This window comes from Hemibagrus wyckioides, linkage group LG01 (assembly GCF_019097595.1).
Source record: "Hemibagrus wyckioides isolate EC202008001 linkage group LG01, SWU_Hwy_1.0, whole genome shotgun sequence".
Taxonomy (NCBI): domain Eukaryota; kingdom Metazoa; phylum Chordata; class Actinopteri; order Siluriformes; family Bagridae; genus Hemibagrus; species Hemibagrus wyckioides.
The window spans coordinates 26,688,073-26,703,996 of record NC_080710.1 but is presented as its reverse complement, the minus strand read 5'-3'; the positions used below and the strand labels follow the sequence as shown (position 1 = coordinate 26,703,996).

Sequence of the window (15,924 nt, the reverse complement as noted above, 5' to 3'; positions counted from 1 at the left end):
AGTGACCAAAATTTTGCAAACCGATTCGGACATGCAAACACATATTTTCATATTTTCATGATTGATTTTAAAATAAAATCCTATTTTAATAAAATCCGTCATTAATTCATCATCTATTTTACACCAGCAAAACAGGTCACATACTACATGAACATCACCTACTGTAGCTGAGGTCAGAAGTACGACCCACATACTGTATAATCACATGCAAATAAGATGTGTGATGAAGAAAGCATAATGGACTTTATTTCTATACTCAGCATTTCAATGTCAGGTCCAAAGTCACGTCCCAGGAGAGAAAGCAGCTGCTGATACAGCTTCCTGGATTACTGGCAGTTATTTGACCGCTTATGATAATGTTTGCAGCCCAAATACTGTACAAACCACACACTATTTATTACCAAAACTGCAGCCATTTATTTAAATCTAACATTTATTAGCATTTGCTTTGACTTACTTATGTTTCAATGACACTGAATTTTCTACAGGTTTTATTTTTATCTTCTTTGTGAGACATCAAGAATCTTTGGAACACCGGGTCCATCACTTGGTCCCTTCAATAATAACCCATTAAAATGCTATTTGCATTCTTTTTTCCAGCAAATCATTTGGACATTATGACCTTTCTCCCTTTTAGCATTCCATTTCAGATTTATTCCCATTTTGCTGTTATAATGCGCTCCAGTCTAATGGGAAGGCTTTCCTCTAGATGTTCGAGCGTGGCTGTGAGGATGTTGTGTTCATTCAGCTAGAAGAGCATTAGTGAGTTCAGACACTGATGTTGGGATGGTGGGGTGCAGTCGGTGTTCCAGTTCATCTCAAAGGTGATCAGTGGGGTTGAGTCAGAGTACAGGACACTCAAGTTCTTCCACTGCAACCTTCACAAACCGTGTCCTCATTGAGCTCTGTGCTTTGTGTACAGTGGTATTGTCATGCTGGAGCAGGTTTGAGCCTCTTACTTCCTCTGACTGTAATGCCTCAGCATACAAAAACATTATATACAATTGAATGCTCCAAGATGGGTGGTATGGTAGCTTAGTGGTTAGCACGTTTGCCTCACACCTCCAACGTCCTGGATTCGAGTCTCACTCCCACTCACTGTGTGTATGGAGTTTGCATGTTCTCCCTGTGCTTGGTGGGTTTCCTCTGGGTGCTCTGGTTTCCTCCCACAGTCCAAAGACATGCTTCTAGGCTGATTGGAGTCTCTGGATTGTGTAAGTGAATGAGTGTGTGTGTGCCCTGCGATGGGTTGGCACTCCATCCAGGGTCTTGATGCCCAATAACTCCTGAGATAGGCACAGGGTCCCCGTGACCTGAGTATAGATCGGATAAGCGGTACAGACAATGAAATGAAATGAATGTTCCAAGATTGATTTTAATGTGATGGCCAGGTGTCCAGAAACTTTTGACCATATAGTGTATATCACAGTCTGTCCTTCTTCTTGTTCTTGGCCATTTGCAAAATGCAAATGCATGTTGGCAGAGATGTGGGTTTATTGTTTGTATACTTGACTGCCCACATTGTGCTGCTTAAAGCAAAACTGTAGGATTTAAGCAATTCATCATAAAAAATGACTTTTTTCATTTTATAACATTTTTAAAATATTTTTATCACAGACTACAGATACAAACTTAGCATAGTTATGCATAGTTATTTATTTCCCAACAGACTGGATAGGAAGATAAATTCATACTTAAGTAGAAGTCCCCTAAATAGAATAGATTTTTATTCTTTATATAAAATATATTATTTTATATATATATATATATGCCTTTTGTTTATATGAATATTATTTAATTATACACATTTTATCAAAGAAAAACATTTCTTTGTAAATAATAAATTCTCCAAAACAATTCTTCATAATTTATAAATGATCAATTCAGCCGTTTTAAGAGAATTTCCTCACTCGTGATTCAGTCAGATGTAAAAGTGGCGTAAGGGCATGACACCGTGACTGTGTTATTCCGTCACTGCAGGACGGTCATTGAAATAATCACCCCCTCAGTCGCAATACTGATGATGTCACTACTGACCTTGAGCTTTACTGCAGTGTCTCTGCAATGTTAACGTCTTTATATCATATTGGGGGAAATAAACGTAAGAGGCACAGCACTTTCACAGAATCAGGCTGGATGTTTATTTTTTTTCCCCTCTTGCTTGGATACATAAAATCATGTGACAGTATTTAGCACTGGTCAATATTAGCGGCGTGACCAGCAGTGTTTGTTAAAGCTCAGTCATGAAATACGTGCTGTGTCCCATGGGACCGTGTACGCATCACAGATTTGTGAAGAGAAGTCGAATGAGGATAACAAAACAGTGAGGAACAGTATATCAACAACAGTAATAAACACAGGTGTTTAATATAACTAGCAGGATTGCATGTAGGTGACAAATTAAAGGAAAAACTGGTAGCTTTGTTATTCAGTGTTATTATGATGCCATAGTTTGTTTGGATCCACTTGTCCTCTTAGAAAAGTTCTGCTGATGAAACGTTTTTATCCTTGGTCTTTTCCAGTCCCCCATCCACAGAGTTCACTGAATGATGTAATGAGTATGCAAACGATCTATGCTAGAACCTTTAAGTGTACCTGATCTCTACTCAGTCGAACACTTATGAGAGATTTTGTAGTGATGTGTTAGACAGCGTTGAGATACACTATATTGCCAAAAGTTGTTTTGGGACACCCCTCCAAATCATTGAATTCAGGTGTTGTTTTTCAGGGCTTGGGCTTGGGCTCGGCCCCTTAGTTCCAGTGAAAGGAACTCTTAATGCTTCAGCATACCAAGACATTTTGGACTGTTTCTTGCACCCACCTTTGTGGGAACAGTTTGGGGATGGCCCGCTCCTGTTAGAATCACATTTTTGAGGTCAGGCACTGATGTTGGACGAGAAGGTCTGGCTCACAATTCATCCCAAAGGTGGTTGAGGTCAGGACTCTGTGAAGTTCCTCCACACCAAACTCTCTCATCCATGTCTTTATGGACCTTGCTTTGTTGCACTGGTGTGCCACTGGTCATCCTCAAACTGTTCCCACAAAGTTGGGAACAGGAAATTATCCAAAATGTCTTGGTTTGCCAAGTTCTTTTCACTGGAATTAAGGGGATTGATTTGGAGGGGTGTCCCAAAACTTTTGGCAGCATAGTGTATGTCAGGTGTTTGTGCAGCTAGTGTGTACTGTTCTGAGAAAACTGCAGATGTCATGTGTATCGATGACCACCAGATGGCAGCAGCGCAACACTTTAGTGCAAGCAAGCAACTTCTAGGTTATGGGATGTGTCTTGATATTTTGATAATGAAGTTGAATAGTCGTCCCATTTATAAAAAATACCTTGTGGTGATACCTAGTGGTGATTCCTTCAAGCTGGGGTGAAATATGATGCCTGCAAGGAGCACAAATAGTACACACACATCTCTCTACTGTACAGTCTACAGCTTTAAACCACCACAGATGCTACAGAACTGTGTGACAAAGGGTATAAGTCGCTCTGGGGTCTGCCAAATGGCGTAAACGATATGGCTTACTTCACCTCCACTGACTCACAGTTGCTGCTGGCATCGTTGAGTCTTGCCTATAAAACAGAGATCCCCAGTTCCCATCCTCGGCATGCTTTCCTGCTGAGCTTGTTAATTAACTGCCGAGATGAATCAAGTGTCTTTGACTCGCCGAAGTCACAGCTCCAGTGTCACAGCTCCAGTCCTACTGAACCAGAACTGGGAAACCCCAGTAATATCTAGACCTCAGGGTCTGCGGTTTTCCATTTCTGTCCCTACTTCCAGCAAGTCAGAGGAGCTTTGTGAGGGCAAGTCTAAAACCATACTTATTATTTTACACACTTTTTAAATGCGTTAAACTGGAAACAACTACTAGAAATACTAGCTGCAATCAGTAGATTTTCTGCATATTTATTAATTGATGAGCTCTGAGACCACTTCTTGTTCAAACCATGACTTCTTTCGAGCTTTATCTCTAGCTGTGTATCACTAAATTATAGATAATGTCATTCAAAATGATTCACAGACAGAACCGTTGTGAAATACCAGAAGCTCTTGGGGGAAAATGCAAGCAACAAGAAGAGGTATTTTTTCTCAGAAACATCAAAACTAGCTCCTGCATCATACCACAGGCTTGCTTGGGACTTTCCTGTAAGTGGTTAGCAGACACAATACATGTATACAGTACACACACTTACCTCTGCACATGCAGCCCATCATCCCGGAGCAGTCAGGAACAGGCCATATTTTGCTCTTGTAGCCCATCCTTCTTAAGGTTTAACATGTTGTGTGTTCTGAGATGCTTTTCTGCTCAACATATATAGAGTGCTCACTGGACTTCCTGTCAGCTTGAACAGTCCGGTCTTTCTCCTCAGACTTCTCTCTTCAACAAGATGTTTCCGCCAATAAAACTGCTTCTCACTAGATGTTTTTTTGTTGATGTTGTTCTTGGCACCATTCTGTATAAACCCTACAAACTGTTGTGTGTGAAAATCCCAGCAACGGGTCAGCAATTTCTGAAATACTCAAACCAGCCATGTCACATGCCCCCATTTAGATGTCTGATATAACCTTACCTGAATCTCTTGGCATGAGTTCTGTGCTGCTGCAATGTGATTGGTTGATTTTATAACTGCGTGAATGAGCTGATATGTACAAAGGTGTTCCTAATAAAGTAGCCTGTGACTGTATATTACAGTAGTAGTAGGGATAATCAATACTGCTGTCTAACTAAGTAAGCTTATCAGCATCATTTCTATAGCCACAGTGCCACAGTTTTTTCCCCCAGCATGGCTTTAAACTGCAAGGTGAAAGAAACTGAAGTTAAAATTAAAGCAAAACATGAAGTAGATTTTGTTTTGTGTTTTTGTAAGACACAAATCAAATGGACCAGAAAATGAGGCACAACTAAACCACACCCGTCTCTAGAGGTGTTCTGTGAAAGGGTTCACTTGTGAGCCATTTTAGATGGGATGTGTTCACAAAAAAAGCCGAGTCATCAATCACAAACCACTTGGAATGCTGAAACAGTGTGAAAACACCCTGGTGGTTCTGATGGAGCAGATGGAGCAGCCGTTTTGTTCACTCTACAGATTCTCTCACCGCTCTGGCCTCCTGATGGTGTAGATTTGTCTCAGACTACTGACTCCTGGTGGTCCAGCGGCAGGATCCCGTGCTCTCATTGCCGTGGCCCGGGTTCGATTCCTGGACAGGGAGCTAACCCAGCCACTGAAGAGTTAACTCTCAGTGCCGGTCCCAAGCCCTGGATAAAATGGAAAGGTTGCGTCAAGAAGGGCATCCGACATACAACCTGTGCCCAGTAGAAACATGCAGACCAGTGTGGTGACCCTGAACATGGAGCAGGTGAAAGAACAACAAGAAGAACTCACATTACTGTGTAGCTAACGTTAGGTATAACCAGTATCTCTGTTGAATACACTACCAGTCAAAAGTTTGGACATATCTTCTAATTCCATGGTCTTTCCTGATGTTTATTTCTTTCTACACTGTAAAACAATGCTGAAGGCGGCCGAAATACACAATAATCTCGTTTAAACAGTTGGTATTGAGATACGTCTCCGTCATAACGGTTCTAATCTGAGGTGCTGTTAATTGGTGATTTCTGAGGCTGGTCACTCTAAATGAACTTCTCCTCTGCAGCAGAGGTAAGTTTTGGTCTTGCTTTCCTGGGATGGTCTTCATGTGAGCCAGTTTCATCATGGTGCTTGATGGGTTTTGCAAATGCACTTGACAATACTGTTCTTGCAAGAACTATTCCAGAACACCTGACCTTAAATCTAGCTAGTGTCACCAGTTAAACTGCTGCTCACTCTGATCTTCTCACACCGGCTTTACTCTGTGTATCACAGTCAGCTGCTTTTACAGCTTTGTTCTTGGATGGACTTCGACGCTACTTCTAAGTCGCTTTAAATAAAAGCATGTGCCACGTAAATAAATGTACTGCAACACATTTTACACTGAAGGGAAGGAAAAATTGGGCAAAATCTAAGCCTTTGTTTACTGTTCCGTGACGACGTGCGAAGAGAAAAGCAAAGCAAAGCAACAACGTGAATATTATTTATAGGAAATAAATGACACACAGCAAATCCCACTTAATTAGTTCTTTAATGCAATTAAAGGATGAACAAGGACAAAAACTCATAGACAATTGGCTCTTTTACACATAAACTCAATTTGTAATCCCCCTGCTGCAACAGGAAAGGATTTAATTCCAAGATTATTTTTTGACGTAATGTTATTCCTGAGTGGATCAGTCACATGGAAGCTTACATACAGCTCTTCTCCTGTAACGTGAACAACCTTCATTTTCCTTCAGCCTGTGAGTGTGTGTGTGTGTGTATGTGTCAGAACTGGCCCTGAACAGTGTACCCTGCACGTTGTGTGTGTGTGTGAAAGTGTACAAGAGACGAAACAAAATGTGGAAATAAATTGTACGTTTCGGGTCTGTCAGGGTAAGGAAAGAAAATGAATAATTAATATGACTACATAGGGATTAACAAAATATATGAACAGTGATATGTTTCACATGACGCATAGACAGTACTTACATCTAGTTGTATAAAATGGAATGCTTTAGCACCGTTTGTATTCGTTAGTACCCAAGTGGTCCTTAATAAAGTCCAGAAATGTTAGAGTATTAAAAAATATGTAGGATGTGGGTTGACTAGGATCGTGTGTGTGTGTGTGTGCATTAAATCGTTGGCTATGTTTACCGACTGTTCCCTTCTTTTCCCAACCCTGGACCTGAGTAACCCCATTATCATGCACATTTTCTCTAATACACATAAACTGTAAGGGCTATTAATTAATCAATCAATCAGTTAATTAATAATTAGCTGATTAGATGAATCAGGTGGATTGGGAGCGGGGAAAGCACTAAAATATGTTAGAGTGGGAATCTAGTCCTAAACTAGTGGTGATCCCTGTACAACAGGATATGACAGCAGCAGCATTATATTTATTTATTAAAAAATAAAAACTTTGGTGATGTAATCCAGTGTGAAATCTTATAATTGGGATATAAAGTCAGGAAGAAAAATTGTCTTCAAGGACCAGAATGGTGTTAAAAACCATTAAAAAAATCAATAATAATGTAATGCCTCGGGTGTCTATAGGTCCTGTGTGCTTTAAAGAATTTCCAAAGCAGGTTTCTACATATAATTACGTTATTTATTATACATGTATTAACAGTTATACAGCTACTGCCCCCCTATTGAGTTTTATTATACGTGAGCGTATTCCATAATTATATTTACACAAATGTTTTGAACACGTGTCTATGATCAATTCGTGAATACTTTGACATTTTATTATTATCTGAATATGAAAAAATATCAGCCTTCATTAATTAGAGCTGTGACAGCTGGTGAATTTTAAAAAACCACCTGAAATGTGTTACGTCGTGTGTGTCGGAGTTCGGTGTTCAGGATGCGTGCTGAGGAAGTTAGGTACGGCGGTGACCGCGAACACCGACAGTCCACTTAAAGTGTGTGTGAGAGTGAGAGAGAGAGAGAGAGAGCACCGGTCATGCGTCTTCAGCTGTATATATACGGTACATCAGTGTGACGATCACAGCGGCGAGGAGAGGTATCAACCAGTTGGTCCACCAGCTTGAGCCGAAGGGAAAGAGAAGCAGATGAAGAAGAAGAAGATGAAACTCTGAACTTTGTGGCAAATTTGGTTCACTAAAAATAATGCGTACTTGGCGTTCCAAATGCTAGCTTATTTTTTAAACACTCATAAGTTAACAAACATCTTTTTATTAGGCGAGATGCTTTATTAGTAACATTCCAGTGATTATGCCGATTGGACCCCCCCTGGCTCACTGATGCACGTGGGGAGTGAAGGCTGGCCCGTGTGATCCGATCCAACAGACGAGCTACTGTTGCTCAAATTGCTGAAGAAGTTAATGCTGGTTCTGATAGAAAGGGGTCAGAATACACAGTGCCTCGCAGTTTGTTGTGTTTTGGCAGCAAAAGGGGGACCAACACAATATTAGCCAGGTGGTCATAATGTTATGCCTGATCTGTGTTTAAAACTGTATAATATGCCATATACATCAAAATCTGTTCAGGTCCAGCATTAGCTACATTTACTACACGGCTAGCTTTGCACCATGTTCTGTAGCTAAGGGGTTTTAATTTCATAATTGAATTATTAGTACATGATTGATTTTACAACGTGATTATTAATAATTTGTTATTTAGGAGTTAGCTCTAATATCTTTAACCTATATCTAGATTTCAAGACTATTTAGTATTAAACTCCCAGGTTCGTTTTTGAAGTGTTTTCATGCTAGCTAGTGACTCATCAAGTTTTCTTCTCAAGTGACTCTTCTATGCTTACTTCCTATCAACTGTTTGAGATACAAACCACATTATAGTCATTTCCTTTAAGCACTGACATGACATGACTTCATCACATGACGGTCAGAGCAGTGCATTGTGGGCTTACCTTGTGGGTTCATGAACTGTGGTCACCAGTGATTCCTGAAAGAAAGGGAAAAAGGAAGAACATACTTTGAAGTGGTAATTTAGAGAAAAAACTTGATCACATTATCAGTGACCGGGACATTTGTAAGAGAAGATGTGGATGTTACATACCGGAGGTTTGGCAATTTTATGTCGGTCATCCTATAAAGAGAGAGAGAGAGAGAGGTTTAATAACAATGTTATTTCGAAATTATTTTTAACAATGCAACTGTTTTTGTTTGTATGAGAGAGAAAGAGAGTGAGGGAAAAGAAGAGAGAGAGAGAGAGAGAGAGAGAGAGGTTTAATAACAATGTTAATGTTTAACAATGCAACAATTCTTAATAAAAAAGGAAGAGGGGGAGAGAGAGAAAGAAAGAGAGAGGGGGGGTTAATAATGTTAATTTTTAACAATGTTTAACAATGAAAAAAAAAATTTTAATAAGAAAAGGAACAGAGGGCAGAGAGAAAGAAAGAAGGGGGAGAGAGAAAGAGAGAGAGGTTTAATAACAATGATAATTCGAAACTATTGTAAACAATTCAACAGATTTTGTTTTTATTAAAAGGGGGGGTGAGACACAGAGACAGACAGATAGAGAGAGAGAGAGAGAGAGAGAGAGAGAGAGAGAGGGAGAGACAGAGAGAGAAGGAGAGAGACAGAGAGAGAGAGACAGACAGACAGACAGACAGAGAGAGAGACAGAGACCAAGAGATAGACAGACAGAGAGAGAGACAGAGGACAGAGAGAGAGACAGACAGATAGAGAGGGAGACAGAGAGAGAAGGAGAGAGACAGAGACTGAGAGAGAGAGAGAGAGAGAGAGACAGAGAACGAGAGAGAGGGAGACAGACAGAGAGAGAAGGAGAGAGACAGAGACTGAGAGAGAGAGAGAGACAGAGAACAAGAGAGAGAGATAGACAGAGAGAGAGATTTAATAACAATGTTCATGTTTAACAATGCAACATTTTTTCAGTAAAAAAAGAGAGAGAGAGGGCAGAGAGAAAGAAAGAGAGAGGAAAAGAAAGGGAGGAAGAGAGAGAGAGAGGCAGGTTTAACAACAACTTTATTTCTACACAATGTTTAACCATGCAACAATCTGTCGACACAAAAAGGGAGTGAGAGAGATACAAAGAGAGAAAGAAAACGTAATTTATAACGAATGTGATACCACCATGATGTTGTGCATATCTTCTAGATGTGAAATACTATAACACACTCTGCCATTCAGAGCTGCTGAAAACTATGCAGCACTGTTCAAGGCTAAACTGTTCGAAAGCATGCGAGCCCCGTCATTAATTTAGCACCGTGAACACAGTCCTGTGCAGCCTAATAAATCAGATTCCACTGAGCGCCTCAAGCACCACAGCCCAGGCAAAACATCTGGTATTGCATAAGCTAAAGTTACACATTGCCCCAAAACCAAAACATTTATCTAGCCCAGCAGCACAAAGCAGCGTGTTCAGAAGGGAAACGGTTCATACGCATTCCTAGATTACACAAGAGAGCCACAATGTTCTGGTTGAGTGCAGCTCAGTTATGTACTCCTGATGTACTGTAGCATGTCTGCACATTTAGATCTCATGGTACAGTAGTGCTTCAGGGTGGAACAGACGTTCAGGAAAAGTGCCAGCATCACAGGGCTCACTGGATCACCAGAACATATTCTGGCATCTGGTTAGAAAGGATGAGATCCAACGCCATACAGCAATAAAGTGGTTAGAGACCAGACGATCGTCAAAACAAAACTTTATTCTAAAATAAAGTCACTTCCAACTTACATGCATTACTTAAAGTCATTATCCTGATTTCTAAAATAAATTAAAAAATTATGCCAGACACAATGCCTTAGATATACCCTATGTTTTTTTTTTTATTATTTTATCTTCTCATTTTATTTTATTTATATTTATTTATTAGATTTATTTTTTTTACCCAAGATTTAGCAGAACACAGTTATCTTATATTTATTAATATACTTATCTTATCTCAGTTATATTATCCCGAAATATTTAAACAAAATAAAATTACAAAAAAAAAACCCAACAATAATAAGAATAGACAATTTAGGAAGAATTAAGACAAAATAAAAAAAATAAAAAAATACAGTTAAACCTTTACAATATTGTACATATTTTCGGATGGACAATATCGTTGTTGGAATAATAAAAATATGTAAATATTTACGTACGATTTTGTTGTTAAAATACTTTAGTTGTGTGTACATGTCAAGAATATCCATTTATTTATTTATTTATGTTATTTATTTATTTTGTTACTGTGGTAACAATGTATGTTTACGAAAACATTAGATTTTTTTTTAACCAATTTACTTGTTAATATCAGCAAAATAACTATAAAATTAACTTAATTATTAAGTACGTATGCATTTTTTTCATGTTTTAAGTAATTAATTTAAGGAATATATATTTATAACCAATGTAGCTGTGAAAAGGTTTTTTGAAAAAAATCCTACGATTCAACGAAATCCTAAGAAATAAAGCCTCAGCATAATTTGATGGAATGTCTCTATTTCCAGCTGATAATGTGCATCGTTAACAATACCATTAACATTAATGGCTGTAACTATTTCAGATGCTAATGAAAGTACTGATAGTTTTCCTTGCATCAGTGCTCTCTTCACGTCACACACACTCACCGGATGCAGTTCTCCTATCATCATGATCTTGGACATTTCTCGGGCATCTGTGGAGTGACCCACGTCCTCAAAGCTCTCTGTGGCGTCTCCTCCAGCCTGCTCTCGTAACACCTCCTCTCCTCCGGGGTGCTAGACAGACACAAGGTTCAGTCAGACAGTCAGACTACCTGAAGCTCTCACACATCCAGGGTGTTAAAAGATTAACTGTAGTAAGTGAAAGAACCCAGTAAACCAAGTTAAGACAATTCTCCACCACCAGACAACGCTGACCAGACGTAAATATTTCACAATACACAGTATTTAACTATACACACTGTCTCATGTCAGTCTGCTGAGGTTTTGCTAATAAGGTGACAACCGGATATTCACGTGATTATATATGATCATTTTATTTATCGTTAACTTTTTAATTCTTTATTTATTTTCATACTGTAAGCAATGATGTGGTCAAATAGTGAAGCTTGTAAAGTGGATTCATTCAGTGGATTCATTCAATCAAAGATTCATTCAGTGTGATTATTTCTATCCTTTACTAACCTTGCATTAAAAATTATACATCATGAAGATTATTGCTATATTACTTTAATTAAAATATTAATAATAAATAATATAAATATTAAATAATATATATATACACATACATACAGATATATACAGATCACATTAAACACATAATATTTACACACATATATATATATATATTTCTTTTTTTATTTTTATTATTATTTAAATATCTCCATACAGATCACAAACACATTTTATATATATATATATATATATATATATATATATATATATATATATATATATATAAAATGTGCTGTAAAATGTATATAAAATATATATATATATATATAAAATGTGTTTGTGATCTGTATGGAGATATTTAAATAATAATAAAAATAAAAAAAGAAATATTTGTTATTGAATTAAATAAATATTGTTATTATATAATAATAATAATAATAATAATAATAATAATAATAATAATAATAATAATAAAAGCCACAGTATATTTTGTGAAGTGGACTTGATGGAGATACGTGAGCTCTTGTGGCTTATCTTTAACTTGGGTGTGCTTAAAACTTAGGAATAATCTACAACACTGAGACAGACAGACAGAGACAGACAGACAGACAGACAGAAAGAAAGACACCCTAGAACAAAAAGACAGAAAGATAAAGGTCTTCTCCAGCTGGAGATGGTGTATTGTTGTGAAATCGGTGTGTTAGAGGAGCTTTAACAGCCCACTTCAGTGAGGATCCAGTGCTGTGTGTAATATTTATCTTGACCAATGCTCACTGGGCAGATTTATCACACATTGTCCAACCATCTTAGAACCTGACTAACCCTATCTGAAACCATATCTCACTGCCAAACATTACTCATTAGGGAAGTTCACTAGAGTTCACTCTCTCTCTCTCTCTCTCTCACACACACACACACACACACTCGCGCTCGCACACTTAACGTTATATTAGCTATACTAGGCCCTGTAATAGTGTCCACAACCATTAACACACGGTAACTAATCGAAATTTTAATGTTTCAGGGATTACCTCAGTTCCTCGAGATGAAATTATAAACCTTAAACTTTTTTTTAAAAAAACTCACCTCTTCCAGAAACTTTGTCACATCGTACACTTTGTGGTTGATGATAATCCATGTACTTTTGAACGAGTTGTGTTCCTCCACCTCAGACAAGCGATAATATTTCACCGCTTTCCCGTCTGAGCTGCTGTCCTCCATTGTTTATTATAATAAAGGTCTAGCGAAGATCTCAACACTAACAGGGTTTATAATCAAAGTTCCTCCGCGATACACAACTCAGGAACTCTTTCTCTCCGGCTCCGAGATACAACTCTAGGAGCTTTCCTGAGCCCTGACATCGCCAAGCCCCGCCCACGCACGCACGCACGCACACACACACACACACACACACACGCCTGCCTGCGCTCAGCTCTGATTGGCTAACCCAGTCACGCTTTGGTTCTTCATTCTGATTGGATAAAATCCATATCGATCAATCAAGGTTAAAGAAAAGAAAATGTCAAGTTCACTTAAGGTAAACAAAGCTACTGGAACCATTCGTTGTCACGCAAAATAATCTCGATGTTTTAAAATATACACCGCATATACGACTGGGCAAAAGTTGAACAGTTATGTGCATTTAGGGGAAAAAAATGTTTAGCAACAACTCCTGCATTCTAAACTATTTATAGTATTGTTTAAAGGTTAGTATTATTTAACACGTGACTTCAGATCTGCAATCGAGATACTACTACTACTACTGTAACAGCACATCACAGGGCACCACACACACACACACACACACACACACGATTTAGAATCTAGAGGACTGACCTCCTTTCATAAATAATTAGAGTGTATTCATTATTTACTATTTAGTCAGGTAACATATAATTCATATCTATACATATTACAACAATTCATGAAAAATGACTAAGCCATCAAAGAGTTGTTTTGATTTAGCTCTGTCTAAAATCTAATAATAATACTACTAAGATGTTAATATAAACTACATCTGCTTATATTTGCATCTTATATTGTATACTATTTGTAACAAAGCAAAAAAAGGAATAGTTCAATGTAAAGGAACTTATTGCTGAATTTAGAAAAGTATAAAAGATTAACTTTGTCCATCGATTTCCATTGGCTTACAGTCAAATTGGTACCCTTTCCAATATGGCGCCCGCGTTGACGTAGCTAGCAAGGGCGGCTAATGCGGCTGACGGGGTGGCTAGCTAACGGTGACTGGCTAGTGGCTACTGGTTTTGTTTAGTCACGTAGCTGGAAGTGTTACAGCCTTACTCGTACAGGTTGTGAGCTTTAAGACGGAAATAGGTTTCACTTTTAGTGTTTAAAACGAAATATTTCGTCAGCAGTTTCTGCTAAAATAGAATTGATAGTTTTAATATAATAATTAATAGTTTTAATAATAGTGTGAAGGTGAGTTATGGAAGGAAAGGCTATCATTTCTAAGCCGGCTGCTAACAGAAACAGACACTGGTTTAGTAAACAAATTATTTGCCTAAAGTTATAATAATGATAATAATAATAAAATAGGTATAGCTAGTATTAGCTAGTGTGTAAAAGATGACGTTTCTGAGGTAAAACCTTTGTAACCAAAGCTAGTTTATTAATCAGAGAGAGTGGGATGAGGTGAAAGGATATAGAGATTGGCATCTCTAAATTGTGTGTGTGTGTGTGTGTGTGTGTGTGTGTTATTGTGTCATTCACTGTGTTGACACCCTGTCCACAGTGTCCCTTTTCTTGTGCCACATGTCCCCGAGGATAGGATTCCCACGACCCATGACCCCGTGTAGGATAAGCAGTAAAGAAAATGGATGGACAGCTAATAATAACAATTTTAGCATTGTTGTAGTGTGTTACTGATTATTATATTGTGACGTAGCTCCAAAAAAAGCCAAACGTCTCACAGCAAAACGTTAAGTAAAGACGATTTTGTGAATCGTGAAGATCTTCAGTCATCCAGGTGATGTTAACTGGACGTTGAGTCATATCAAGTGGACTTCTTTCTAGTTAGGTTAAAATGTTTCATTAATTATCTGAGAAGCTTCTTAGGTCTGAGGGAAATTGGTAGGATTCCATACACCCTAATGACCCCTCATGACACTATCTCCTTTCTCTGAGGTCGTGACATCCTAATGACTCTCTCTCTACACCTAACAATTCTAACCTATTCTTCTCTATTGTTCCCCTAACAAGCCTATCCAGGCTGTCCAGACTGAGACCCCGGAGGATACAAATTTGTGGAATCCTACCAACTTCTCTCAGACTGAAGAAGCTAGACAAACTGAACAAGAAAGAAGTCTAGTTGACATAACTCAACTTCCAGTCCAGTAAACTTGAGGGTATGGTGTTATAGGAAAATAAGTAAAACATGGTGGTGTGATGGTGTGAAACGGAGTTACTGTTATTTTTGTTCAACAGCATATCATGAGGTGTTTTATTCCTCTTATACTACAGCAACTTCCCAAAGTTTACATTTATTAATATATTTATGGACATTTATGGCATGTTTTTAGTTACATTCATGGAACAAGTTGTTTCCTATTATCACTTATGCTATAACAGCTATGATAACGTACAAGTTATCAGTGAGTTTGGTGTGGAGGAACTTTACTGGCCTGCACCTCAACCTGACAGAACACCTTTGGGATGAATTAAGGTGAAGACTGTGAGCCAGCCCAAAACTGGGACATCCGCCTTCACATGCACATGACTGTAATATGGTGTTGTCCCACCCTTTGCAGCTATAACAGCTTCAACTTCTCTGGGATCCACAAGGTTTAGGATTGTGTTTATGGGAATTTTTGACCATTCCTCTAGAAGTGCATTTGTGAGGTCAGACACTGATGCTGGACGAGAATGTCTGGCTCACAGTCTTCACTCTAATTCATCCCAAAGGTTTCCTATTAGGTTGAGGTCAGGACTCAGTGAAGTTCCTCCACACCAAACTCTCTCATCCATGTCTTTATGGACCTTGCTTTGTCCACTGGTGTGCAGTCATGTTGGAACAGGAAGGGGTCATCCCCAAACTGTTCCCACAAAGTTGGCAGCATGAAATTGTCCAAAATGTCTTGGTATGCTGAAGCACTAAGAGGTCCTTTCACTGGAACTAAGGGGTCAAGCCCAGCCGCTGAAAAATCACCTGAATTCAATGATTTGGAGGGGTGTCCCAAAACCTTTGGCAATATAGTGTATTAGAACAAACACATTCATATAAACTTTGCA

General features: G+C 38.4%; 2 protein-coding genes across 2 annotated transcripts in view; one reads left to right on the top strand and one right to left on the bottom strand.

Moving 5' to 3' along the window:
- The window catches only part of LOC131356119 (uncharacterized protein C18orf63-like), a 39,849-nt gene that overhangs the window by 1,274 nt on the left and 22,651 nt on the right, over positions 1 to 15,924 (top strand). The gene's annotated exons all lie outside the window — the stretch shown is intronic.
- On the bottom strand, positions 6,107 to 13,044 carry LOC131356139 (cytochrome b5). Its single transcript, XM_058394996.1, has 5 exons — positions 12,760 to 13,044; positions 11,146 to 11,274; positions 8,624 to 8,653; positions 8,475 to 8,509; positions 6,107 to 7,630 (listed from the first exon to the last, which is right to left on the bottom strand). The coding sequence occupies exons 1-5, from the start codon at positions 12,892 to 12,894 to the stop codon at positions 7,546 to 7,548; spliced, it is 414 nt and encodes a 137-aa protein (XP_058250979.1). The 5' UTR covers positions 12,895 to 13,044; the 3' UTR covers positions 6,107 to 7,545.

Coding starts and splice junctions, on each gene's coding strand:
- LOC131356139 (XM_058394996.1), bottom strand. CDS start 12,894: ATGGAGGACAGCAGCTCAGACGGGAAAGCGGTGAAATATTATCGCTTG. Junction 8,654..11,145: donor TGATAGGAGAACTGCATCCG/GTGAGTGTGTGT, acceptor CTCTCTTTATAG/GATGACCGACATAAAATTGC. Junction 8,510..8,623: donor ATAAAATTGCCAAACCTCCG/GTATGTAACATC, acceptor CCTTTCTTTCAG/GAATCACTGGTGACCACAGT.